The sequence below is a fragment of the Phascolarctos cinereus genome, unplaced genomic scaffold (genome assembly GCF_003287225.1).
Source record: "Phascolarctos cinereus isolate Bilbo 61053 unplaced genomic scaffold, phaCin_HiC Scaffold_2;HRSCAF=192, whole genome shotgun sequence".
In the NCBI taxonomy this organism is placed as follows: Eukaryota; Metazoa; Chordata; class Mammalia; order Diprotodontia; family Phascolarctidae; genus Phascolarctos; species Phascolarctos cinereus.
In genome coordinates, this window is record NW_027555625.1 from 38,056,803 (window position 1) to 38,084,792 (window position 27,990).

At 42.6% G+C, this 27,990-nt stretch overlaps 2 protein-coding genes across 3 annotated transcripts in view; one reads left to right on the forward strand and one right to left on the reverse strand.

Moving 5' to 3' along the window:
• Window positions 1–8,778, reverse strand: part of LOC110203575 (uncharacterized) — a 23,903-nt gene extending 15,125 nt beyond the window's left edge. The window contains exon 1 of the mRNA XM_078149318.1: window positions 8,200–8,778. The gene's annotated coding sequence lies outside the window, so the exon portion shown is untranslated. The remainder of the gene's footprint in view (window positions 1–8,199) is intronic.
• LOC110203577 (uncharacterized) lies at window positions 8,729–27,471 on the forward strand. 2 transcript variants are annotated; one of them, XM_020980087.2, is made up of 7 exons: window positions 8,729–8,820; window positions 10,561–10,842; window positions 12,449–12,540; window positions 15,292–15,418; window positions 15,960–16,055; window positions 17,999–18,097; window positions 21,393–27,471. In XM_020980087.2, exons 2-7 carry the CDS (start codon window positions 10,827–10,829, stop codon window positions 23,000–23,002), a joined length of 2,040 nt encoding a protein of 679 aa, XP_020835746.1. In that variant the 5' UTR covers window positions 8,729–8,820; window positions 10,561–10,826; the 3' UTR covers window positions 23,003–27,471. The 2 variants fall into 2 exon arrangements, with proteins under 2 accessions (XP_020835746.1, XP_020835749.1); XM_020980090.2 differs by lacking the exon at window positions 17,999–18,097.
• The last annotated feature ends 519 nt before the right edge of the window (window positions 27,472–27,990 follow it).

The window sequence follows — 27,990 nt, forward strand, 5'->3', positions numbered from 1 at the left end:
TTTCTCTATTTTCTTGGTCAATTTTTTTCCACATGGTGCTTCCCAGCACCCAGCATGAATGAAAAAAAAAATCTGAAAAACATCCCAATTCTTTCCACAAACTAAAGGTCAAATTGCTATTACAAACAAACCTGGACAAGAAAATGTCTTTGCCATGTTGGCCATGCCCAGAATGATATGTAAGTCACTGAATTTTATACTGATCACCTCTCTGGTAGCAGGCAATTTGCTTCTTTTCTTTTTGGCTAGGCAATGGGGTTAAGTGACTTGCCCAGGGTCACACAGCTAGTAAGTGTTATGTGTCTGAGGCTGGATTTGAACTTAGGTCCTCCTGAATCCAGGGCCGGTGCTCTATCCACTGTGTCATCTAGCTGCCCCTGTAGCAGGCAATTTGCAACAGTAGTATTTAGGCTCCTGTTCCTTTAGCTCGACTTTCAGAAACCTAGATCTTCGGGTTACAAAACAGTCTAAAGTACAGTGAGGTACCCTTTCTTACTCCTCCTGCCATGTAAAAGGTCATCTTTGTGCTGAAGTATTGGGGTCTGAAGACCCTCAAAACGAAAGCCAAATATATTGCTGCCCTTTTCCCTCCTTATTCATTTCTGATTTGAATGAAATAACATATATTTTCATAAATTGATAAATTTATTCATTTTTCAGCAAACCAATTTATATGTTTTTATTTACAAAGTAATTTTTTTTCTCAAATGATTGTTGCCAGCACCCCCAAAATCTCCTGAACAAAAATCTGAAAAGTGTCCCAGAATATCCTCACCAAACTAAAAGCCAAACTCATATTGCATACAAGTCTGGACTAGAAAAACTCCTCGGCACATCAGCCATGCCCAAAGTGGCATGAAATTCACCATGCTTTAAATTGATCACTTCATCGGAAGCAGACAAATGGCAAGAATAGTCTTTGTTCTTTTGGCTTGACTTTCAAAAACCTAGACCTTAGGGTTACAAAACACACTAAAGTGGAGTTGGATACCTGTTAGTATTCCTCTGAAGGCGCAAAGAGTCATCTATCTGGGTGCTACAAGCTCAGGGAACACAGACCCCGAGACCCGGGGAAAGTCACTGCTGCACATTTTTCAATCATTTATTTGACCAAAAGAAACAACTGGTTCTTTCCTTGTTTCAAATGAACAAATTTACTGACTTATCTTCATAAGTTGATAAAATGATTAATTTGTTTTCTTCAGCCAACAAACCTATGTTTTGTTTTGTTTTTCACAAAGAATACATTTCTCTAAGTTGGGGGCTAACTTTTTCTAAATGGTGCTTCCTACCACTCCCAGTCCCACCAAACAAACAAAAATCTGGAAAATGCCCCCAAGATACTTTGCCAAACTAAAAGACAAACATATCACAAACAAGACTTGGCTAGAATAAAAAAATGCCTTTGCCGTACTGACCATGCTCAGAATGGCATGTAATTGGCTGCATTTTAATTTAGTCATCTTCCTGGCAACAGGGTAGTAGAAAGTTAATGTTTGGGCTTCTGTTCTTTTGGCTTGACTTTGAGTAACCTAGACCATAATATGGTTTCAAAATACACTAAAGTGGATAAAGAGGTCATTCATTTCTAATTTATTCCTTTTATCCTTCAAACACTTTTTCTTGTACCACAGACTCAGGGCCTCAAGATCTTCAGCACCCACGGGGGAAACACTATTTCCCCTTTTAAAAATAAATTATTTGGACAAATATACCAATTGCTTCATTTTTAGCTTTACATGAACAAATGTGTCAATTTATTTTAATAAATAGATAAATTAATTCACTTAGTTTTTTAGCCAGCATATCTATGTACTTTTTTTTTACAAAGAAATATATGTGTCATTTTTTTTTTTGCCAATTTTTTCAAAATGGTGCTTCTAAGCACCTCTAGGCCCACTGAACAAAAACATGAAAAATGGCCCAAAATATCCTCACCAAAGTAAGACAAACTCATGTTACAAACAAGTCTGGGCTAGAAAAACTCCTTACCACATTGCCTATGACTAGAATGGGATGTAATTTTGCTGCAATTTAAAGTAACCACCTCCCTGGAAGCTGACAGTTTGTAAGGATAGTCTTCAGACTCTTCTACTTTTGGCTTAACTTTTGAAAACCTAGAACTCAGGGTTATAAAATGGACTGCTATGGAGCAAGGTACCTGCTCTTTGTCCTCCTATCATAAAAAGAGTTAGCCCTGTGCAACAGGCTCCAGGGATAAAGCCTACAACATCCAGACAAAGTCAATGCTGCATAGTTTTCATTTATTTGACCAAATGAAATAATGGTTTCATTTTTGATTTTATCAATTTATCTTAAATTTATTTATAAAATAATGTATACATTTATAAACTTACTTAAATACATTTATTTTAATGTATCAATCGTTTTTTAAAATTTACTTTTCTGCAAACAATCCTATATATTTCTCTATTTTTCGGCCAACTTTTACACAATGCCACTTCCCTGTGCCCCCAGCTCCTTTGAACAAAAATCTAGAAAATGCTCCAAAATACGCTTACTAAACCAAAAGACAAACTCCTGTCACCAATCAGCCTGGGCTACAAAAACTACTTGCTACAGGGACCAAGCCATTGAAAACTCATTGGCTACTGAGAAGGTGAGTCTTCAAGCTCATTTTCTTTTGCCTTGACTTTGGAAAACCCACAACTGGCAGTAACCAAACACGCCAGGCTGCTTCCATTTTATGATGAGGCATCTGGAGCGGGGCCTTGTGTCTGGACAACGGAAATCACATCGATACTGACTAGACTACAATGAAGGGCTCTGAATGCCAAGCGGAGCATTTTTTTTTATTTGCTCCTGATTGATGGCTGGTTGTTGGCCTTAATGACGTCACTACGTCAGAGTCGAGTTGCAGCGTGTCCAACTGTAGCTGATCAGACTGACACGAGCTCAGAATGCTCTATCACAGGCTGGCCACAAACAGTCCGTGTGAACATTTGGGGTGGATTCTCTAAATCTGTGCACCTCATGTTTCTTTTGGGCTACTTCCGCTCCTCCTCTGATGTCGGTATGCCATGCGAGGTGGTCCTTTGCCAGCGTCTCCCATGTCATGCAATTGATTCCAGAGGTCTTCAGAGGCTCCTTGAGAGTGTCCTTGGATCAGTTCTTCTGATCACCATGTGAGCACTTGCCTTGTGTGAGCTCTGCATAAAACAGTCTTTTAGGCAAGCACACCTTTGGCAATCAAACAATGTGGCCAGTCTACAGGAGCTGCACTCTCTGCAGCAGACTTCGAATGCTTGGCAGTTTAGTTTGAGAAAGGACCTCAGTGTCTGGTACCTTATCCTGCCAGGTGATCTTCAGAATCTTCCTAAGACAATTCAGATGGAAGTGATTCAGTTTCCTGGCATGGCACCGGTATGCTGTCCAGGTTTCACAAGCACACAACGAGGTCAGCACAAAGGCTTCAGTTTAGTAGTCAGTCTAAGACCTCTTCTCTCCCACACTTCCCTTTGGAGCATCCAAACACTGAGCTAGCTCTGGCAACGCATTGTGTCAGCCTCATTATCAACGTGTACATCCCTGGAAAGTACACTGTCGAGAAGGTAAGGTGAACTTATCCACGGCATTCAGAACTTCTACATTTGTTGTAACAGATTGTTCTACGTGTGGATGGTGTAGTACTGGCTGGTGGTGCACTGCATTTTCTTGGTGTTAATTTTTAGGTCAAGCTTAGCACAAGCAGTAGAGAATCTATCCATACTTTATTGCATCTCAGCTTCAGAGGCTGCACTGAATGCATGATCATCTTTTTTTTTTTTCAAGGCAATCCGGGTGAAGTGACTTGCTCAGGGTCACACAGCTAGTGAATATCATGTGTCTGAAGCTGGATTTGAACGCAGGTCCTCCTGACTTCAGGGCCGGTGCTCTATGCACTGTGCCACACAATCATCTATGAACAACAAAAATACGCATCATCTCCCCCTCCACGTTAGTCTTGGCGGTATGGATGATGTCTTTTGATTCGTGCATAAACTGAATTTAAGTGAGGCAGAGTTGCCTGGAGTCGCCAGCCTCACTCCCTCTTCCAGAGCCATCTCGGCCCAGTGGCAGGTCAGAGTCAAGATGTCTGGTGATATCTGCTCCTAGAGGCGACGGGAAGCCACCGGAGTTCATTATGTAAGGGGGTTATATAACTGGGCCTGTGTTTTAGGAAAATCACTTCAGTGGTTGAATGGAAGCTGGGCTGGAGTGGGGAGGATGGTATTACCCTCTACAGTAATAGGAAAGGTAGGAGGGGTGGGGATGGTTTGTTGTTCAATTATTTCAGCTGCGTCTGACTCTTTGTGATGTCATTTGGGGTTTTCTTTGCAAAGATACTGGAATAGTTTGCCATTTCATTCTCCAGCTCATTTTACAGATGAGGAACTGAGGTAAACATGGTTAAGTGACTTGCTTAGGGTCATAAAGCTAGGAAGTGTCCGGTCAGATTTGAATTCATGAAGATGAGTCTCCCTGACTCCCGGCCTGACACTCCAGACCTTCTCAGGCAGGGATGGTTTAGGGGGAAAGATAATGAGATTTCTTTTGGACACATTGAGTTTAAGATGTCTACTGGATATCTAGTCCAAGAAAGGCAGGTGGAGATGCAAGATTGGAAGTCAGCAGAAAGACTCAGGCAGGATAAGTAGACTTGAGAATCATCAGTATAGAGTTGGTAATTAAATCTGTGGGAGCTGAAGAGATCACGAAGTGAAGTAGCATAGAAGGGAAAGAAAAGAGGGTCCAGCAGAGAACTTTGAGGGTTCTGTGGTTAGAGGGTGTGATCTGAAGGAGGATCCAGTAAAGGAGACAGAATGAACAGTTAGGTAGAAGTAAAACCAGGAGAGAGTAGTGTCGGGAAAACCTAGAGAGAAGAACATTTTTTTTTCATGAATTATTTTTAGTTTTCAACATTCACTTCCACAAGATTTTGAGTTCCAAATTTTCTCCCCATTTCATTCCTTCCCCAACCCCAGGACAGTGTGTGTTCTGAATACCCTTTCCCCTAATCTACCCTCTCTTCTATCTCCCTCTCCCTCCCCCGCAGAAGAAAATATTAAGGAGTATCAAGTGATCAACAGTGTCAAAGGCTGCAGTGATGTCAAGGAGAATGTGGATTGAGAAAAGGCCATTGGATTTGGCAATTAAAAGATCATTAGTAAGTTTGGAGAGAGAAGCTTTAGTGGAATAATAAGGCTGGAAGCCTGACTATAAGAGAAAGAGTGAGAAGAAAGGCTAATGCCAAACACTAGTATACTTGTTTGTAAAATCTTATGAAAGAAGATCAGTAATTATAAGCATTACTATCTCATAAAGTAAAGAGAAGTAGTGACGAACAAGAAGAGTTCAAAGAAAGCTTGGCAAAATATCCAACTAAACAAAGCCACCCCAAAGACACTCAAGGATGAAAATCAAAAGGTTATAAGCAAAAAAGAATTGTGGTGGGGGTGCAGGACTGAATGAATGTCAATAAACATTTATTAAATGCCTCCTATGTGATAGGCACTGTGAAAGTCTCCGTCCTCGAGGAGTTTATAATCTAATGGGGAAGACAACACAGAAAAGGAAGCCCAAGGTGGAAGGGAGAAGAAAGGTGTCAACAGAGGGGCACAATGAGGTCAAACGAATGCAACTGAGTGGGAAATGAAGAAATGGCTGGCATGGGTTCTGAGAGGGGCTCACAGCTCTGCTCTCTAATCACAGGGACTCTAGGGGCAGAGGGCTAGTGTGTAAGGATAGAAATGAAAAAAAAAAGAAAGCATCAACAAAACATAAAATTCATGGAAAAAAAGAACAAAAATAGTCTGGGGGGGGACACAAACAAGGCAACTTTGTTACTACTATGTTATCCTTGGGCATATCCTTTGAGGCAACTATTGTTTCATCCTCTTTCCCTCGCCTGCTTTTTTTTTCTTACCTAGCCTTAATCACTGAATGGGTACTGCCTCAGTCAAACTGAGATTCCAGTCATCTCCTGTCGTCCTGATCTGTATCTTGCTACTGGACCCAGATAGCTCTGGAGGAGAAAGTGAGGCTGGTGACTTTGCACAGCCCTGCCTCATTTAAATCCTATTCACTTGCATGTCATAGCATCACCTCCCTAATGTTGTGGTCCTCTTCCAGAATGAAGAACAAACAAGAACCTCTATGAATGGTAGGAGGAGCTGCCCAGTTGGGCAAGACAGCAACTTCTTTCTTTTTTACTCTCTCCCTTCCTTCCCTTCCCTCTGTCCACATAGGGTATCACAGCCCTACTTGTGGGTGCTCTGACCAAAGGAATGTAAATTTTGATCACAGAAACCTCCTAAGGTATCTTAGGGTCTAAGGGCTATATTCTTTTTCTTAAGGATTAGGCCTTAAACGCAAATCACTTTGGCTTACATTGATGAGCCAGGCCAAGCCCCATTTGGTCATTGTTTGGGCCCTGATTGGCTCAGAGTGAATGTAAATAGCAACTGTTTCTGTTCTGTCCAGAAACTTTGAGGGTCTTCCCTCCAGATCATTTTTTTTTTTTGGAACTAGGTAAAGAGGCCATCCTCTGCCTCATTTCTTACCTAGCCTTAATCACTGAATGGGCATTGTCTCAGTCAAATTGAGATCTGTTAAAGACCTTAGCTTGTCTCCGCTGCATCCAGGGCCATCTCCAGTCTTCCTGATATATATATATGGCCACTGGACCCAGACGGTTCTGGAGGAGAGAGTGTGACTTTGCAAAGCCTTCCCTCACTTAAATCCAATTCATTTGCATGTCATAGCAACCTGATGTCACCGGTCCTCTTTGAGAACAAAGGACAAACAACAAGAGCCCTACATATCAGACAGCAGCAAAATATTGCAGTTCCTTTCTTTCCACTCAAACAGCTACCACTCTAGTTCAGGCCCTCATCACCTCTGGCCTGGCCTATTGCAGCTTGCTCTAAATCCATCCTGCACAGAGCCATGAAAATTATTTTTTCATTTAAAAAAGACTTTCTCAAATACTAAGTAATTTTTTCCAAGTAACACGTTTTGTTTTGTTTTTTACAAAATTAATCTAACCAATTCGTTGCCTTACACAATTGTGGGGAAAAAATTCTAAAACTAATTTCTCAACATGTATCCATATTGCCCAAGAAATCCCTCCATTAGCCACATCTGAAAATGGTACTTTCTGTATTTTAAGTTTACTCCCTCAAGTGGCATGTTTCATTTTCATTCTTTTGGATTTCTGCTTTATCATTGCCTTGATAAGAGTTCTAAAGTTTTTCAAAATTATTTTTCTCTATGATATTAACACTGCATAAACTGTTTCCTCATTTCTGCTCTGCTCACTTGGCTCTTTGGCATTTTAAAGTGATTATCCTAAACCATAGGTCTGATTATGTTACTTTTCCTCTGTCACCTCTATTCATTAAACTCCCAGAGTTCCCAATTAACTCTAGGATAAAAAATAAACCCCTCTGGCATTTAACCTTCTCTTACAACCTAGTCCCTTCTAGATTTTTCAACGCATTCCTCCAAAACTTTATGATTCTGCCATACTGGCCTATGTTATTCTTCCTCACACCAGACTCCCATTTCTTTATACTTGCTCTTCTCTGTTTCTGGAATGCTCTCCCAATGATGGACCTGGACCCTGAATTTTCCCATACATTTCAGGGTGGTGTTACAACACTACAGATTTACTAGGAAGCTTGCCCACCACCCCGGTGTTAGAATAAACCTCACTACTTTGATTGAAGGAAGGTCTGAGTAGTCGAAGTTTTTCAAGGCAGACTCACCCTGCACCCTTACATTTCAGGATTCCCAGCACCTCCTCACCCTCACTTCCTGGAATCCCTGGTTTCCCCAGAGACTCACCTCCAGGGCCTCCTCCTCCTGGAAGGCCCTTCTCAGTTCACTTGGTTGCTAGCATTTTCCCCTCTACGGCTCTTTCCTTCTACTCTGTGTTCATTTTGTGTGTCCTGTTCTATATATAGGTTGTCTCCCCCATTAGACTATAAGCTCCTTGAGGGCAGGAACTGGGTTGGCCGTTTCTGGTAGCTCACTTAATAAATGCTTCTTGACTGATTCGGTTTCATAGGCTTTTGGGAAAACATGTAAGCAAAGTCGTCCTGCCTGCCAGGAATGATGAATTCTCCCCCATCACACTATTTAAATTCACACCACCTGTTTCTAGTGGCCTGGAGCCAACGACCATATTTTACATACCTCCAAATTCCTAAAGTGCGAATTTATTCTTTTCGGTTTTTGCATCAGGAAGTATTCGTGGTTGACGGTAGTAAAATTCATTAAACACACACACACTCTTTTCACACAGATTCAAAGCCGCGGCAGCCTGCCACTGGGGGGCGCACGCTCTACAAAGGCCTCAGCAAACATTAGGTCTCTTCTCGGCAGGATGCTGGTGACGTCATAACGGCCACGCGCACATTCTCGCGAGGCTTCTTCTACATGGAGGACAAAGTTTCCTGATACTAGGCCACAGTCACGACTTTTACCTCGACCTGTTGTGGGAAGTTTCGATGTAAGTGTGCGCTTTTCACCCTCTATGTCCATTCTTTCAAATTCTGGGAACTCAGGGGTTAGAATGAGGAGGGAGGGAGCGAATAGAGAGGATAACGGAACGGCCCTCAAAGGAGCCGAATAGGACGGCTCCAATTCCCGGAAATCCAACTACGTACGGCACGTGCGCGGCCCTGTTTCCGGCAGCGAGGAATTCTGGGAGTCGTAGTTCACGGCTCAGTCTGCGCAGGCGCAGTTCCCGGTGGGTCTTGCTTTCATCCCTTTGTTTTCAGAATAACTCGGAGCTGGACGTTGGAGGGTGAGCAGGTGGGTGAGAGTGTGTGTGTGTGTGTGTGTGTGTGTGTGTGTGTGTGTGTGTGTGTGTGTGTGTGTGTGTGTGTGTGTGTGTGTTGTGTGTGTGTGTGTGTACGTGCGTGTGACCGCATGTGTGCGTGCGCGTGTGTTCGGCTCCGGGCAGCGGCGAGGGCGGGGTGGCGCAGGGTGTGTGTTTCAAGGGGGCGGGACGCAGCGGGGCAGGGGGTGTTAACCGAGGGTCCCTTTTCCTTCATTCTCAGCAATCCCAGGCTGTGGGTTCGAATTCCGCCTCTTCCACTTCTTACCCAGGTGACCTTGGCCTAGTCACTTGGCATCTCTCGTCTTCAAAAAGGGGTGTAGTAATTGGCAAAGCACTCTCCCTCCCCACCTCCAGGAGGGTGCCTCCCCTGCCACCGGCCAACGCAGGTCTCACCATCGGACCACGTCACTCACTCCCCGGCTCCGTAAACTCCAGTGGCTCCCTGTTTCCCAGGGGATCAAATAGACCCCTCTTTGCTTCCTCTCCGGGCTAATTACATTTTACTTCCCTTCGGGTACTTTATGATCCAGCTGACCTAAAAATTATAAAAATGACCACCGATAATAAGCTTGCATTGTTCTACTGCTCTCCTTCTCCACGAGGTCTCTTGGGCACAGCTCTTGGACAGTATCTGCAAAGTGCATTCCATCTTCTTGACAACTGGGTGGGGAAGATACTGTTAGTATTTCCGTTTTACAAAGGAGGAAACTGAGGCAGATGTGGTACAGTGGATAGAGCACAGGGCCTAGAATCAGGAAGACCCGAGCTGGTTTCTGGCAGAAGACATCTAGCTGTGTGACCCTGGGCAAGTCTCTTCACCTCTGCCTCAATTTCCTCAACTGTAAAATGGGGATAGTAATAGCACTACCTCTCAGGGTTGTTGTGAGGATCCAAGGAAGTGTTGTTTGTGAAAAGTGCTTGGCACTTAAATTGGTTGTTGTTCTGACTCTCCGTGACCCCATTTGGGGTTTCCTTGGCAAAGATATTGAAATGGTTTGCCATTTCCTTCTCCAGCTCATTTTACAGATGAGGAAACTGAGGCAAACAAGGTGCAGTGACTTGCTCAGGGTCACACATCGAGGATGGGCCTGAGGCTGGATTTGGACTCTAGGCCCATCATCTTTTGTCCTACCCCAATCTCTGCCATTTTATTCTCAGGCATCAACATACCTGTTGCTGTCACTCCAATCCTCTGCCTTCCAATTGTGTCTACACCTTGACTCCACCTGTCCACACTGGGAAGGTCTCACCACCACCGTCACTCCATGATCCAGAACTTTCTAGAACCTCCCGCCCATGTGCTCCCATGTGTGAGAGCACAGCCTCCTGCCCTTCCCTCTCTCTTTATGCATCGCTCCTCCTCGGCCTGTCCTTTGTCTCCACCACACCCCCAGTCCATCGCGGCTGCTCAGGCCTCACTTTGCTGCTTAGTTGGTTTAGCTGGGTTAGTTGATCCTAGTTAACCAGTTCAGCTTTTCTTCCCCCTCACCCACTTCCTCATTGAGAGGAAGAAAGGGTTTCTGTCACCTCTCTTCTGTGCCCAGGATGGGTATTTACACGCGTTAAATATTTGTTCAGTGTCTAATTGGTGAAACGAACTGCATGCTTATTTCTAAACCGATGGAGCCTGGCAGGATGTCTGTACAAGGCCTGGAGGTGGGGTGAGCCATGCTGCTCTCCTCCTGGTGACTCTTCCTTGTCTCTGCTCCCAGCAGCCCTTGATGGAGTCTACACATGCCCAGCCCGGAGCCCGCGAGCCCCCGCCTTGCAGGAAGGTAAAGGTGTTGGAGGACAAGCTTGAGGATGCAGGAGGCCATCCTAGGAGGAAACCTCCCTGCCCTGAGACCTTTCCCAGAGCTTTCGTGCAGACACGGATGAGGAGGAGCTGCTGATGCCACAGTAGTTCAACCACTCTGGCTGAGGAGACCCAGCTTGGGAAAAGTCATCAAGGAGGTCTTGGCTGGAGGACTTGGGCCTAATGCTTCAGGAGAGAGGTGAGCAGGACAGCTGCCCAGTGTGGGAGAGGGAAGGGGAGAAAAGCATTTCTGAGGAGAGAGGGTGTGCAAGGAAGTGGTAGAGAGAGAAGAGACCACCTTATAAAGCCAGCCGCAGGGTTTATGTCCATCCTCCCCCTCCCCCAAACACACATCCCCTAGAAACAGGAGAGGTACCGCAGGATCGGAGAATTGGTCCCCATTTTCCAAAGTGGGGAGAGAACAGAGTCTGTAAAATATACGTAGGTGAGGAGCTTCACGTTGAGTCCTGTTAAACATCCTGGCTCATTAAAGAACGATTAGTGAACATTTAGAAAGCCAGCAGGGCCTCATCAAGAACTCTGCCAAAGACAAGGCAATGTGGCTCTGATATGACATCCCAAAATCTCAGTGAGGTTGTCTCGTCCAGCCTGCGTGGGGGGAGGAAGGCCTCTCGTCCTGCTTCTGACTCGCTCCCTGTGTGACCTGGAGCGGGTCATTTCCGTACCTGAGCCTGTTTCTTCGTAGTAAGCTGAGGGAGTCAGAGTCGATGGCCTCTGGGGTCCCTTCTCATGCCAACTCTGTGACCCTGTGCTCCCTGCTGCAAGGTTCACCCACCGTTCTGGGTCTGTCCTTGCAGGCAAGCAGCATCAGGCTAATCTGTCTTTTATGTGACAGCTCCTTGGATACCTGAAGACAGGTACTGTCCCCCAAGCCTTCTCTTTTCCACCTTAGACATCCCTCGTTCCCTGACCTGGTCCTCACGTGGCATAATTATGTGAGAATCTCAGAGTTTGAAGGGACCTCGGAGTCTGTTTTGTCAAAGCTACACCCCACCAGGAATCCCATCTTCTCACCTGTGGATGCCTCATCCGTGTTCTCTCATCAACATCCTCATCAATATCACTGCTTACTAGTGTCCTTCATAAAGTATGATGCTCAGAATGGAACTTGATACTGTAGGTGTGGCTTGATTAGAACCAAGGACTCTCACCTCCCTCATTCTGGGTACTGTGCTTCCCTTAATAATAGCTAACGTTTATGCAACCCTTTAAATCTGTTAGTAGAAAATCTGTATGGAAAAGAAGCTTCAGGAATAAATTATACGTAATGTGCTTGTCATGTTACTCTCCCTTCTTGGATGGCTGCTTGGAAATTCAAGTGAATAGAACAAGAGAAGAATATGGCAGGAATCCACTCAACCTTTTTTTTTTTAAGAACCAAGAAAAGACCCAAAATAAATATATATACATATACATATCTTGTGTCAGCATGTATTGTGCATATGTGTGTATGTGTATACAAGACACCCTTCTCCACTGTGTGACGACAGATAGCTGAAAATCCCATAATTGATGCTCTGAATGCTTTGTGATCATTCTTTGTGTGTAGCCACTGAACCATTTTTTAATTCACCTATTATTATCCAGCCCAATTTACCATCCCATCCACAAGAACAGCATGAATTAAACTGCAGCTCTGGCACTCTCCTGATCTACCAGTCGAGTAACCCTCTCCAAAATGGAGGCTGCTGGCTCTGCGTGACTCCCACTTCCTTGAATTCATGGCAGGCAGGCAGTAGTGAGGCACAGTTGGTCCTCCTTGTAACTTCTTTCTCCTCCCTCAGTTCTGTCTTCTCAAGACTCTGCCCTTCCCCAAGGAAGTAGAATTACAGAGGAAGAAGGAATGGCTTCCAGGTTCCTGATGGCCAGATGCCAGGTGAGTTAGGATTTCCTGTCTTTGCTAAGATTCTATCTCATTTCTCAAAGTGTAGGTGTATCTCTTTCCCTTTTCCTTCATCTTCTTTCTTCACTCTATTCATCCTGTCTCTTCTTATGGATGAGAACCATAGAAGGAGATTTAGAAGGTACCTCAGAGTCATCTACTCTAACATGCTCAGTTTTCTTTTTTCTTTTTTTTTTCTTTCTTTTAAAAAATTTTATTAATTTATCTTGATTTATCAGCAATCACTTCCATATGCTTTTGAGTTGAAAATTTTTCTCCCCCTTCCTCCCCCCCACCCTCCGCAAGACAGTGCACAATCTGATATAGGCTTTACATTTACATACCTGTTAAACATATTTTCACATTGGTGAAGTTGTAAGTAAAAATTAAAACCAATAGGAGGAACCATCAGAAAGATAAAACAAAACTCAACAGAAGGTAAAAATAAGTGATAGTGATTTGACTTCCATAGTTCTTTCTTTGGATGTGGACAGCATTTTCCATAATGAGGCCTCTGGAGATGTCTTAGATCCTTGTAATGCTGAGAAGGGTTCAGTTTAACAATATTAGTCATTGCGTAACATGGCTGTTATTGTACACAAAGTCCTCTTGGTTCTGTTCACTTCACTCAGCATCAGACCATATAAGTCTTTCCAGGTTTTTCTGAAGTCAGCCTGTTCATCATTTCTTAAAGCACAATAGTATTCCATTACATTCATATACCACAGCTTGCTCAGCCATTCCCCAACTGATGGGCATCCTCTCAATTTCCAAGTCTTTGTCACCACAAAAAGAAGACCTGCTATGAATATTTTTGTACATGTGGGTCCTTTTCCCATTTGTTTGTTCTCTTTGGGATATAGCCCTAGGAGTGCTATTCATGCTCAGTTTTCAGAGAAGACAGAGTCCAGCAAGGCCAAGTGACATGCCTAGGATCACACAGCTGATAATAATAGAGCTCAGCTTCAGACCTAGCTACCGTCCCTCCAAATCCAATGTTCTTTGCAGTGTACAAGCTGGTCTTTCTGTGCTAAGGTCAGGGGACATTAATACCAAGAACGAAAAGGAATTATCCATGCTGAGGATCACAAGTAAGGTAAAAGCCTGCTAGACTTTCACACGCAGACCTGTCAACTCAGGCTCTGTGCTCCCCACTTTGGGCCTTCCTGTAGCCTCACACTGGATTAACTGCATTTACAGTTTTGAGGAAATCTTGACATTGACAAGGAGGTGCCTCAGAAGCATCGCTGCTGGGGAACCCTCAGTAGCTGCAGATGTGGCCAAGAGGGAATGTGGATATTGGAGAGGAAAGGTCCAGCTATTGCCTCCAAGGGCACAGATGGTGCACCTGCCCTGGGCAGGGCCTTGCATGCATGAGGAGTCATGGAGACAGGTTTCATATGGCCAGTACCATCTCCTGACCAGGGTCCTTCTGGGAGGATCGTCTAGGGGCCAGGATGTTTGGGCTGGGGATTCATTGGTGTCCTGGAAGAAGCTTCCTGGGATGTCAGAGAGGAAGGAGATAACCCATCCAGGGAAGGAGTCAGACGGGAGGTCAGTGATTTTTTAGTCACAGGCCATTGGTAGATGAGTGAGGAGGGCAGATAAAGGTGTTATCAGGTCCTTGCCCATTCCCTCTTACATTTGTAACGAGGGGCCCAGCCAGGATGGGGTCATGCTAAAGTTGAAGAATCCAGACTCTTTGTAAGGTTTGAACCTTGGGCAGAAGATGAAAATTCCCACTTTGAGGCACTGTGGTGCACTGGATAGAATGCGGGACTTGGGAGTCAAAGAACCTGGGTTCAAATCCTGCCTCAGGCCCTGTTATGTGACCCTGGGCAAGTCACTTAATTTCTCTGTGCCCCAGCTTCCTTATCTGTAGAATGAAGGATCTGGAGTCATGGGCCTCTGCAGCACCTTCTAGCTCTAAATCTGTGGTCCTGTGGTGTAGTTTACAAATCTGAGAGTCTCCAGAACAAGAGAACAAGGAAAGGGTTTTGGGGCCAGATCCCAGGAGGCCCAGAGGGTTTTATGCTGGGCCATGCTTGTAGTAAGAGGAATTCCCAGTGGTGAAGAAAGCTGGACAGGGGGCCCGGGAGTGCTGGACTTCAGGTTCTCCTATGGGCTTAGATTGTGCTGCCTGTTTTCGGTGTTCTGACGTGCATTTGCACAATGGCGGGCAGCCAGAGTGCTCTTTGGGACCCTTGGAGCCTGGTGGGAGAGATCGAGGAAGGCTTTCAGCATGGTGGGTGGGCCCCCTTGGGAGGGCTTTAGGGAGAGCTGGGTTGGGGTCACGGGCCGGGCAGCCTGAATGGGTTGTGATGTGCGTGGTGGGAGAAGTGAATTCTGAACCGATGAGATCACAGGTCCATTTGAGCGTGATTGGTGATGCTGGATAATTTTCAAAGCACTGATTTACTCTTTCTTGTTTTATGTGAGCCAGGCATGTCTTCTGTCTATTGGAGAGTCTTTGTAAATTTAAATTGATTCCCTATAAATTCTATCAATTATCCATCATACTTGTCCTTACTTACTCCTGAATTTACTGGGATAAATTTATTTGTACAATATAGAATACAGTTTAAAGTGATGATCAGAAGACCTGGGTCCTCAGGAGATATTTTACATGGAATACTCAGAGCTCTTGTTGCTGTGAGAGCTCCTCCTCCCTCCATATTCTGCTGGCTTTGTGTCTCACCACATGGAGGACTCGTCCCCGGGTGAGCACGTGTTGTGATGTTTCAGGTATCATTGACATTCCAAGACGTGGCCGTGGACTTCTCACAGGAGGAGTGGGGACTGTTGGAGCCTGCTCAGAAGGACATGTACAGGGACGTGATGTTGGAGAACTATGAAAACTTCATCTCCCTTGGTACGGACGGCTTCTTTCTCATGAATCATATGTTCATTGCACGTCTCTGCATTTTTTTCTTCCTAAAGGCAGTGTGATGTCTGAACTGCTCTGCTGAGTTCTGACTGGTAGTAAAGAAATGTTCTAATGAATACATGTAACATGGAGAAATTCCTAAGTCCTTTGATGCCAAAGAATCTTTCCACTCTCTCTTCCCCCGTGAAGCTCCATACAACTTCATGGTGCTGCCCCTGAAGCTACAACTTCCTGCCTGCCTTTATTCTAGGTCAGATATTCTCCGCTAGAGTCCCAGGTTAGGGCCCCTAAGGCAAGAAAGGAGAGGTTCCCATCTCTTTAACAGGGAATGTGTTAGAATAAATGAATTTTCTGAGCCCAAGATAAAACTAACTCTGACCCCTGTACCTCTAAGGAATATGACAGGGTGCAGCCTTTCAAGGTCCTTGATACCATGCTCTATCCACGTGACATAGGTTCTTTTGCGTAAAGGAAGAAAAGCAAGATTAAATCCTCAGCACATTCACATTTCTTTTCCACTGAGCAGGTCTTCCCATTTCCAAACCCAGTATACTTTCCCAGTTGGAGAGAAGAGAAACACCATGGATTGCAGAGGAAAAAGTTTCACTGAGCGCTTACCTGGGTAAGTAAATAAAAACCATGCAGCAGCCAGAGACGGTGAGCTTGCTACCTGTGAAATGCTGGCCCAGGGCTCTCCTTCAAGGCTGTTGGGCCTGGGCTGCCTCCCTCATCTTTCCGCCCGTCTCAGAAAAGCGAGGGCTGCTTCTTTCTGATCTGTATTCGGGGTCCCACCCTTTCCCCCTCCCTCTCATTTTCATCTCCTCCTCTTCTTCTGTCCATAATATTTACTTCTTCAGGGCTTCATTTGCTTGTGCTTTCATGCCAGAGTAAGTCTGACTTGTGCTTGGCTCCAATAAACTACGAGCTTCTAAAGAGTAAGAATTGCTTCCTCTTTGTCTGCGCAGCATACAGTAAGTACTTACTAGGTTGTTAATTCACTGACCCTTTTGCTTGTTTAATCTGTATTCCAATTTGTCTCAGCCGGGGGGCTCAGTGGATAGAGTGCCAGGCCTGGAATCAGAAAGACCCTAATTCAAATCCAGCCCCAGACATTTCCTAGCAGTGTGACCTTGGGCAAGTCACTTAACCTCTGTTTGCCTCCATTTCCTCAGTTATAAAATGGGAATAATAACAACAGCACCTCTGCCTCCCAGGGTTGTTGGGGTAATCAGAGGAGATAAAATCTGTGAAGCACTATTACCGTGCCTGGCATATAGTAGGTGCTATGTAAATGGTAGCTCTCTTTTCACTGCCAAATCCCCAAGCTGTCATTTACATTTTCTCCATTTTCTCATTTTTCTTTCTTAAAATGCTGTAGTCTGTTTTCCCCCGTACTTTATTTTAAATTGACCATTATTGTTATCACTGTTATTATATTGCTGCTTACCTACTTTCAGATCTGTGCCTTTCATAGAAGAGAGTTTTTCCAACTCGGGAGGGGGGTAGTGAATGTGTTAGCCCCACTTTTTTAGAAGACTCATATGTGACTCAGTGAGACTTTACCCATCGTCATCAGGCTAGTAGGTGTGATGACCTTGGTGCTCAAACCAGGGTTTCTTCTCCCCTAGTGCTTTTACTGCCATATGGTGCCGCTTCTAAGTAAATGATCAAATCTTCCTCACACTTCTCGTCCCAGGAAGAGTTTATAATTTTGACTGCAGAAGCACAGTATTTTACTGTTGAAAGGGGCCTCAGCTGCTATCCATTCCATCCCTTTCATGAAAGGAATCTGTGCTTCCCTCTCTGCTCTGCTCTAATCTCCTTTGCTTTGATCCAAAGCCATTTTCCAGATGTGGCTGGAACTCTCAGTGATAGCTGTGATATCAAGTTTATCTGTAGGTCACCTTGCCTATTACTTGTACCTGTATAAACATCTGAGGCCATGGATTTTATTGCTGGCTGCTGTCTTAGATTTTTGTCTACTGTGAATTATTTTGGAACGCTGCTGCTTTTTTTCTTCCACCATGGTAGCTACTACTCCCCTGAGAGGCATCTAGGTTTTAGCTTCCCATAGGCAGTGTTTGCTTTACCACCCCCTCTCCTCCTTAGTTAGAGTCTAATGACTCTGGACAAATACCTTCTAACCAGGCCTTCCCTGACAAGGAGCCTGTGGTGGTTTAATCTGGGATCCAGAAGTCAATCATCAACCACTTATCAGGTGCTTACTTTGTGCCAGGGTTGGTGCTAAGCGCTTGTTATGGAGAAAAAGCAGGAGGAGCCCCAGCCCGTCTTCTTAACCAACTCTTCATCTCCCCAGTCGCCTCTTCCCATCTAGTGGCTGCCCTGCCGGAGACGTCACCTCTGCCACCGAGGGCTTTGATCTCTTGCCCAGAACGTCTTGTGGTTTAGCATATCTTCTTTGTTCAGTGGTCCTTTCCTTGCGCCTTTCTCTTCTGCAGTCTGCCATCTTCTAGCCTCCTGGCACAGGCAAGGATTTTGGCTTGGATCTTTCTGTCCTTTTCCTTTTGAGAAAAAAGTCTCAAGCCTTTTTTCCATCTTTTTCAGGAGGACTCCTTTTGCCCGTTTTCCTTGTCTTCTGGGTGGGCGAGCAGTCTTCCCTTGAGCACTTGGCTTTGGTCCGAAGGCCCTCAGCAGACGCTCCGGGTAAATCACGGCAGCATGCTTGTTGCTTTCCATACTGGCTGGAACAACATCTTGAGTCCTTACCCTGTCCTTGGAGGGGTTCTTTTCTCCAGCAGCTACAGTGAATGGTGGGGACAGATTGCCAAGTGGCCTCACCTTCCTGAAGGCTTCTGCATGAGTGTTCTGCACCAGTGTTCACATTTTCTCTCAAGAAGTGGTTAACCACTTCAGCTGATTTTGAGTGGCAATTAGCAGCTCCCTGAAAGAGCCCAGGGTCTGTTTCTCTGTTCATGCAATTTGTCAAAGTCTCTCTTAAATTGTCGTGTCCTAAACCATGCAGAACTGCTAGTACAGAGCTAGATTTTTACATTCTGTAATCTTAACACTGTGTGTAATAATGATAATTATAGCTAGCATTTATATAGCACCTTCAGGTTTTCCTAAGTGATCTCATTTCCAACCTGTAAGGTATTATCTCCATTCTATAGATGAGAGGACTGAGGCTGAGATAGGTCAGGTGACCTGCCCAGGGTCGCACAGAGAGTAAGTGTCTGAGGTGAGATTTGAACTCAGTTCATTCAAGTGCTTTACATACTGTGCAACCTAGGTGCTGCCAAAATTGTATTATTTTAGTGGCCACAGAGCCCTGTTGGGTCATGTAGCTTGAGGTCAGCTGAAGTCTCCAGGTCTAATTAAGACCTTCTTCCAAACCCTGGTCCTATAATTGGAGAATTGATATTTTGAACTTAAGTGCAAAACTTAACATTTATTCCTGTAAACTTTCACTCTATTTGTTTTGGCTCATTCTTCTATTGGCAAGAGTTTTTAAGAAGTCTTGATCGGTCGTCCAATATGTTAATTTTGAATGTTGCTATCAGTGTTAAGTAAAGTGAGATAATGTGTCAAGTGCTTTGCAAACATTACAACAACTTTATGAATACTAGACATTCCCAATTATATCACAGATAATAATAACGGTATTCCTTTTTGGTGTGGACCTGCCATTTAATCAGTTAAGGCAGTTCCCTGGTGAAGTCTGTCAGTCCAAATGAACTACTTCTCTGTACTTATGGTCTCAGAGAATTGCCTAAGATATTTTTGCCTGGGATCACACAGACAGCATATGTCGGGTAGGGCTTGAGCCCAGGTCTTCCTAAATCTAGGGCTAGCCTTCTGGGCTGCCTTTCAGTAACAATAATTATTATTATAGAGTAAGTATTCCACATGCCTTTATATCAGCAGCAGACTTGACAGTTGTCGTGATTCCATTAAAAATGTTGGTAAAAAGAGCAAAAAGAACAGGTCTAGCTACAGGTGTCTAAGGAATAAAATTAGAGAACTAATCCATATCATCAAAATCCCTTAGGACTCTTGATTAATTCATCTAAAAAATTAATAAATAATAAATAAGGTTCTCCAACTGGCCACAAATCCACTGGGCTTTATGGTCTGTCAGCCCTTATTTATTCATAAAGGTCCACAAAGAGATGTTGAGAGACTTTGTTAAATGGCTCAATAAAAAGCAGATCCTTGATTTTTTTAAAAAAAAATTTTAAATTAAATTTCTTTCAATTAGCCACATTTTATTTTCTTTCTATTCTACTTCCATTCCCCCTGCGTCGGGAAAAAACCAAACCCAACAAACCTCCAAACAAATGTGTATCATCAAGCAAACCAAATTCCCTTACTGGCCGTGTTCCAAAAAGGTCTCCTTCGGCACCAAGTCTGTCGCCTCTGTCAGGAAGCAGGTGTTATTCTTCATCATTTTTCCTGTGGAATTGTGGTTGATAATTGTGTTGATCAGAGTTCCTAATGTCTTTCAAAATTGTTCACTTTACATGTCATCATATCATTCTCTTGGTTCTGTTTACTTTACTCTTCACTCTGCATCAGTTCATAAAAGCCTTCCTAGGTTTCCCTGAAACCATCCTCTTCAGCATTTCCTGCAGCACACTGGTACTCCATTACATTCGCAGTGATTTGTAAAGCTGTTCCCCAACTGATGGACACCCTTTAATGACCACTTCCTTGCCACTACTGAAAGAGCTGCTGGAAGTACTGTGGTACATATACGTCCTTTTCTCCTTTCTTTAATCTCTTTGGGATATAGGTCTAGGAGTAGTATTTTGGGTTCAGAGGAAATGCACAATTTAATCGCTTTTAGGGCATCATTCCAAATTGCTTGCCAGAGGGGCTTGACCCTCTGGCACAACTCCACCAGCCATATATTAGTATGCCTGTTTTCTCTCAGCCCCTCCCATATTGATTGTTTTTCTTTGCTTTAATTTTCATGTCTCTGATCACTAGTGATTGGGAGCATTTTTAGTGGCTATTGATAGCACGGAATTCTTCATTTGAAAATGTCCTTTCATATCCTTTTACTCAGTCACTTGATTTCCGCATGTCTTATTCACCAGCTAAGAAGAAATGAACTTGGTTTTGCATCACTTCTTCCTATAAAACTGATCCTGAGATCCCATGGAGGTCAAAGAAAGAAAGACCCTATGTATGCTAAAATATCCTTAGCATGACTTTTTGTGATGCTTTACCCAAAAATTAGAAGTGGCTTCACTTCAGTGGGGCAGTAGTATAAGAAATGTGTGTTCTTTGAGTGCAGAGGAATATTATCTTTATGTTTTAAGAAATGACAAAGAGGAGGAATTCAAAGAAATATGTTAAGGCACATATAAATGGACACACAATGAAGTAAGCAGAACCAGGAAAAAAATATACACAGGAAGCCAGACTCACAGTAATTGTAATGATCAATCTTGGTTCCAGAGAATAGATAAGGAATCCTACCTCTCTGCTCTCAGTAAAGAGGCAGGGAAAGAATGTTGCATACACTTTGAGTTGTGAAGGAGGATTCAGTTTGTGTGTGATAATTGGGAGGGGGTTGAGGGAGCATGCATTTCCAGAAATGTCTGTGTTGTTAAAAACAAAAGCTATCAATAAAGCTTATTTTTAAAAAATTGTCCTGAGTATTATGGATCCATACTTTTTTTTCTGATGGCATACGAGACATCTATTTGATAAAAAGGTTTCTAAATTTTGTTAGAAATTGGCTTCAGGTTCTACTGTCTTTAGTTTCTAGAATTAACCTATTTTCCATTTTTGAAAATTTAGGTCATTAGGTGGCTAGGTGTCCTGACCTCACTTACTAAGGACTTCAGTTCCTACTTAACAGTGTTTTGGCTGTTCCAGATCAGTCATTGATTCTCCTTGAATGAAGAGACAAAATCTAGAACTTGGAACAGCCACTTCCTTTTTTCAACACAGAAGGAAATGGATATTGACAGGTCTTTGTTTCTTTCAGGTTCCCTAGGTCAGAGGATGGGATGCGAAACCACTGAGTCAGCTCTAAAGCAGCGTATTTCTACAGGAGAGTCGTCTAGCAAGAGATTTACAAGGAATGGTCCTCGGGATTCTAAACTGACAGAAACTTGGAATTATGATATCAGGTTAGAAAGGCAGAAAGGCAACCAAAAGAGACAGTCCGGGCAAGTAACAGTCACTCACCAAAAAACTTCTAATGAACCAAGTGTTCGTGAAGATAATGCTTTGTGGAGAAAACTCAGCCTAGGGTCAATTTTTGATACACAGCAGAGAGGTTCTGTAGGAAAATACTTCTATAAATATGATATACTTGGAAAGAACTTTAAACAGTTTTCAGAACTAATTAAACATAATAAAATTTCCTTGGGCAAGAAAATGTCTAAGTATAATAAATGCAGAAAGCCCTTCAGCTACCACTCAAACCTTATTTATTACCATAGAATACATACTCAAGGGAAAGCATGTAAATGTAATGAATGTAGGAAAGCCTCCAACATTAACTCATGCCTTACTGCAAACCAAAGAATATACTCTGCAGAGAAGCCCTATAAATGTAAAGAATGTGGGAAAGCTTTCAGTCGAAAGGGAAACCTTAAAATACACAAGATCAGTCATACTGGAAAGAAACCATTTGAATGTAATGAATATGGAAAAACCTTCAGGAATAATCAGTACCTAATTCAACATCAAACAAATCATGCTGAAGAGAAATGTTTCGAATGTAATGAATGTGGTAAAGGCTTCAGGAAAAGCTCATCCCTTATACAGCATCAAAGAATTCATACTGGAGAGAAACCATTTGAATGCAATGAGTGTGGGAAAGCATTCAGCCAGAAGGGAAGCCTTAATGCACACCAGAGAATTCACACTGGAGAGAAACCCTATAAATGTAAAGAATGTGGGCAAGCCTTCAACTGGATGGGAAACCTGAATACACATAAGAAAATTCATACTGGGGAGAAACCCTATATATGCGATGAATGTGGAAAAGTCTTCAGCAGGAAGGGGAGCCTCATTGCTCATACCCGAATTCATACTGGAGAAAAACCTTTTCAGTGCAATGAATGTGGAATATCTTTCAAATGGCGTAGATACCTTAAGGAACATAAGAAAATTCATACTGGTGAGAAACACCTTGAATGTAATCAGTGTGGGAAAGGTTTGAGGAAGACCTCATCCCTTATGCAACATCAAAGAATTCATAATGGAGAAAAACCTTATAAGTGTAATGAATGTGGAAATTCTTTCAACCGGAAGGAACATCTTAAAACACATAAAATAATTCATACTGGAGAGAAACCATTTGAATGTAGTGAATGTGGGAAAGCCTTCAACCAGAAGGGAAGCCTTAATATACATCAAAGAATTCATACTGGCGAGAAACCGTATAAGTGTAAAGAGTGTGGAAAAGCCTTCAGATGGAAGGGAAATCTCAATACACATGAGAAAACTCACACTGGAGTGAAACCCTATAAATGTAATGAATGTGGGAAATCCTTCAGCCGGAAGGGAAACCTTAATGCACATAACAGAATTCACACTGGAGAGAAACCTTTCCAGTGTAATGAATGTGGGATATCTTTCAAATGACCTACATACGTTGTTGACCATAAGACATCTTGTGCTGGTGAGAAATCCTTTGGTTAATGTGTTTGGGAAAGCCTCGAGAGGAATACCTTGCAGATCAAATAGTTGTTTCTGGGGAGAATCTCCATAAATGTAATTCATTCCTCATCAGAGACTTCATGTTAGAGGTGAACTATAGGGTTGTTATAACGGAGAGATGTCAAATCCATCATTTATTAAATTGTGAATAGTCAAGGTGTTAGATTTTTTTTTCACCAACTACATCATCGTTGGTGCTTTGAGAGTGGAAAATGACCATATCCATTCTATCCTTCTTGTTTATACTTATTAAATGTCATTAGGTACAATTGGAGTTACATTGTATTAGATACTTAAGAAGATTAAATCAAAGATAGTTCTTGACTTATAGCTTGCATGGGTGCAAAAGGGAGGAAAAAATATGACAACTAAACATATACATATATATGTGTATATATATATACATATGTGATAATTGTATGAGATGTACAGTAAGAAGTATGTGAATTCCAAGTAGGGAAAGATATTATCTGGTAGGGGATGAGGGCACTGAGGATTGGGGAAGTCTTCATGGAGGAGAGGCTATTTGTGCAGTGATATAAAGAAATGGTAGGATTTTATTAGACTTAGATGGCAGTGAGAAGGATGTTACAGGCTTAGGGAATACTTTGGACAAAATCCTGGAGGAAGGACAGAATGGGGCTTTAGGGGGGCTTGACGAATAATCTAATTTGTCTAGAAGATAGCACATGTATGAAAAGCAATTAGAGTGTAGAAGACAGCACTGAACCTAGAGTCAGGTACTGGGCTCCAATCTCAGACCTACTACCCATGTGACTTTGAGCAAGTCATTTAACCTCTGTAGGTGTTGTACTGCTCATCTGTAAAGTGAAAATTAGGTAATGCCTAGAGTCATTTCTGAGAGACTGTGTGGCATAAGTCTGTAGAAAGTCAGTCTTGGAATCAAGACAGCTTGATTTCAACTCTTATCTCTGACACTTAACTGACTGTTTGACCACAGGCAAATCCCTTAATCCCTCAGGTGACTCTCTAAGGTTTAAAATTGCAGATTGTTCACTAGTCTTCATTGGTGGAAGGAGTTTTCACACTGAGATTTCCTCAAGCCAATGAAATCTCACATTTAGTACAAAGTTTCTTCCAGCTCTTTTCCATAAAGATGTCATTTTACTTTTGTCTTTTAATGCTGAGCACATAGCACAGTGCTTTCATTTAATAAGCACTTCATAAAAATTCATTAATGATTCAATAATGATCCTGTCGGGGGGATGAGATGAAAAGGTATGATGATACCAGTTTAGTAGGGAGGGCTCTGATTGCCAAGACTTAAAAAGTTTGAACTTTTTTGGATAGGCAGTTGGAAGTCACTAAAAGGTTTTGAGCAGAGGAAGGGATATGATTAAATTTAAGCATAAGCAAGATGAATGTGTTAATAGCTAATGTTTATGTAGTACTTGAAGGCTTGCAAGTTATATATGTAAATGAGCTGTTATATGTACATATAAACATGCATATATGTACAGCTTCATTTATGTATGTATATATGTGTATATATATGCATATGTATACACAGCTTCATTTGATACAACAACTTGTAAGGTAAGTGCTATTATTATAGCCATTTTACAAATAAGGAAACAGGCTGAAAAGTTCAGTGACTTGCTGAAGGTTACAAAGTAAGTGTCGAGTTGAATTTGAACTCAGGTCTTCTATGCCTATGCCACCAATCAACCTCTTTTTGTGATGGATTGGAGAAGGCACTAGAGAACGAACTAGTTAATAACCTATTGCCACAATCCAAAATGATGGTATTGGAGGCCTGCCTTAGATTATTGGTAGTAGAAATAGCCCCACACTAATGGACACCCACCCTCCCTTCTTCCTTACTCTACTCTGACTATATAGCTTGGGAAGTATAAACCATTAGAGACAATTGGCTCTTTACTTTGAACCTTTGTCTCATGTTCCTTCTACTCCGAAAACATCCCTTAAGCCACCTGGGGCTGTCTTGCCTCCTTCTGCTATGCAAGTCTTGTCTTTGCTTTCTAATGTCACTTAGGGCCATAGAACTAGAAGGGACCTAAGAAGCCTTCAAATCCAGCCCCCTTATTTTGCATTGGAGCAGACTAAAGCCCAGGGAGATGATGGACCATGTCCAAATTCTTGTTGACAGTGTCAGAGGCAGGATTTAATCCCAGACTGACCCTCTGACTCCAGGGCTGCTTTCATGAATGCTTCCAGAGCCTGGCTGTACCCCCCCTTCCATGAATTCCTTCAATTCTAAGAACATCCCGGCCAAGTGCTCGGCGCTCATGCCATCTTTGCCATCGCCTGCTGTTGCGAGGCGTGCTGAACTGTGAAAGCTCCAGTTAGTTTTGTGTGGTGCTTTGTGGTGTCTGGGAGCCTTTCTTATGATGTGTATGAGGATATGTTTGCTTTTGGAAGTGCTGCGATTCCCTCACTCTGGGAATTGTAAAAGAATTCATATTGCTTGCTGTAAAATACATGCATGCACAAATACATTTGTACATGGCTTTATTAATATGTAAGGCTTTTTTCCCCTTGTTAAGGTCTTGTGTGTTGGAAGTTTTTGTCTCCTTCATCAGAATCTGAGTTAGCTTTCCTATAGAGAACCTAGCACTATACAAATGGCAGCTATTATTGTCATTGCAATAGCAGCCTCCTCACAGTTTACCCACCTGTGGTTTCTTCTCTCCACCTTAAATCTGTTCTTTAAAGCAGTGGTCTCTAAACCTTTTTAATGGTGCACCCCCATCAGTGAAAAAAAAATATTGGAGCATACATCCTAATACATAAGTGTTTACTTCTAAAGTATATACGTGTACAAATATATTAAGGGCAGCTCGGTGACATAGTGGATAGAGTGTGGGGCCTGGAGTTAGGAAGACTTCATCTTCCTTGAGTTAAGATGTGGCCTCAGACACTTCCTAGCTGTATGATCTTGGACAAGTCACTTAAGTTTGTTTGCTCAGTTTCCTCATCTGTAAAGTAAGCTGGAGAAGGAAATGGCAAACCATTCCAGTATCTCTGCCAAGAAAACCCCAAATGAGGTCACAGAGTCAAACACAACTGAAAAATGACTGATGAATAAAAACAAATGTATTATGCATATCATAAAACATATACTAAGTATACATTTAAAATGATGAAAAACTATTTTTTAATGTTTCTTTTTATTATTGGTACAAAACCATTAACATCACTTTTTTTTCCCCCAAAGTGAGGGTAATGAGGCAGGTAAGTAGCACAGTAGATTGCTAAATGTGGAGTCAGGAAGATCTGGATTCAAATCCAGCCTCAGACACTTACCAGCTGTGTGACCCTGGGCAAATCACTTAACCTCTGTCTGTCCCATTTTCCTCATCTGTAAAATGAGGATGACAATAATATCATCTGTCTCCGAGGGTTGTCGTGAGGATAAAACAAGATAATAAATTCAAATAACTTTGCAAACCTGAAAGCACTATATAAATGTTAGCTAGGACTGCTATTATTATTGTCAACCTGGAAGTTTGGTTAAAAGAGGCAAAACAAGCTAGGTGATATATATTTATATTGTTTATTCCCTTAAGGTAGCAGGTTACATGTAATTGACGGGAGCCAGAAGATAATTCTGACTCAGATAAGCAATTTGAGGAAGATATTTTATATTCTTAGAGCAATCCTGAATCAGGATGTCAAAAATGATAGCCTCCATGTTTTTAACAATAGCATGAGAAAGGAAGTTTCTTAGTTGAGTAGGTTGTAAATACAAGAAGATAAAAGAAGTGACAAAGTGTCTATTGAAATTACAATCCTGGGATGTCTGTGTTTCCTCTGCACAGCATATGTCCATAGGATACCAAGATAAGAAAAAGTCCCACTATTCAAGATGGTGCTCGGTCCCAGGCATCCTGTTGTGGTCACAAACAGAAGATGCTCCTGGTCAGCCTCATCCAGGCCTATAGCTGCTGACACAGGAAGGGGCATTCTGGATTTACTCAGAGCGTAGAGCAAAGCATCTATTATGTCAGGGTGCTTCTTCTGGCTGATTAGTTCAGGCTTTGGCCCTTATTGGGGCTCAAATGATCTTAAATAATTATCATTATATATTAAATATGTGAAAAGAAGCTTTCTCATATACTTTCACACCTTATATCCCATAAATAAACATTTGTTCCCTCTGAAAGCTTCAGGACTTCATGTTCCAGTCATTAGACTACACAGTGGAGCTTATTGTGAGCCTGTAAGATTTGAGCCCAACATTGCACGCAGCATATCTTCATTGAAAACAATACCAAAGTCTTCCCAGATTCACTGGCTTCTGGAAGGATATCATTTGGCAAACATGTCCAGGACAGCACTGTTTCATCAGCATTGTACATTAGTTCAGAGGATCGTACTTACCGATTAAATGTTTAAAAACCCAAAAGTCTTTCTGCTGCTTCTTGGTCAGACTTTTTTGTTTTTTTGTTTCGCCTCATCTGTCTAGCTGGCTGATGCCACGGTGAGCTTGAACACATTCACAAGGCTCTGTCAGCTGCATTTGCTTATCCAGTTCTCTTACCTTTGCAGTCAACACTGAGCCAGAAACAGGGGCCCTGTCCAACTGCAATAAAAACCGTTTAGATCCAGCACAGTCTAACTGCTCTGGCTTTGGTGTAGGCCAGAGCCATTCAGTCACTTTATTTGACTGTGAATCAGTGAATGATTTGAGCATGTGTGCTTCCAGGCTTTTATGTTGTGTTGTGGGCGAGCCAACATTGTGCTCTTGCATCAGACCATTCCTAGTCTCACCTTTTTGCAGGTATGTGCAAATAGCTATTTTTTCCTTTAATATTGATACAACTTTCTTATGCTTCTCTTTTCAACTTAGGATACTGTGACATTAAGACTTTATAATAAACACAGGGCAACAAACTGCATAATGAAGTCACTGCTTCTGTGATGACTCA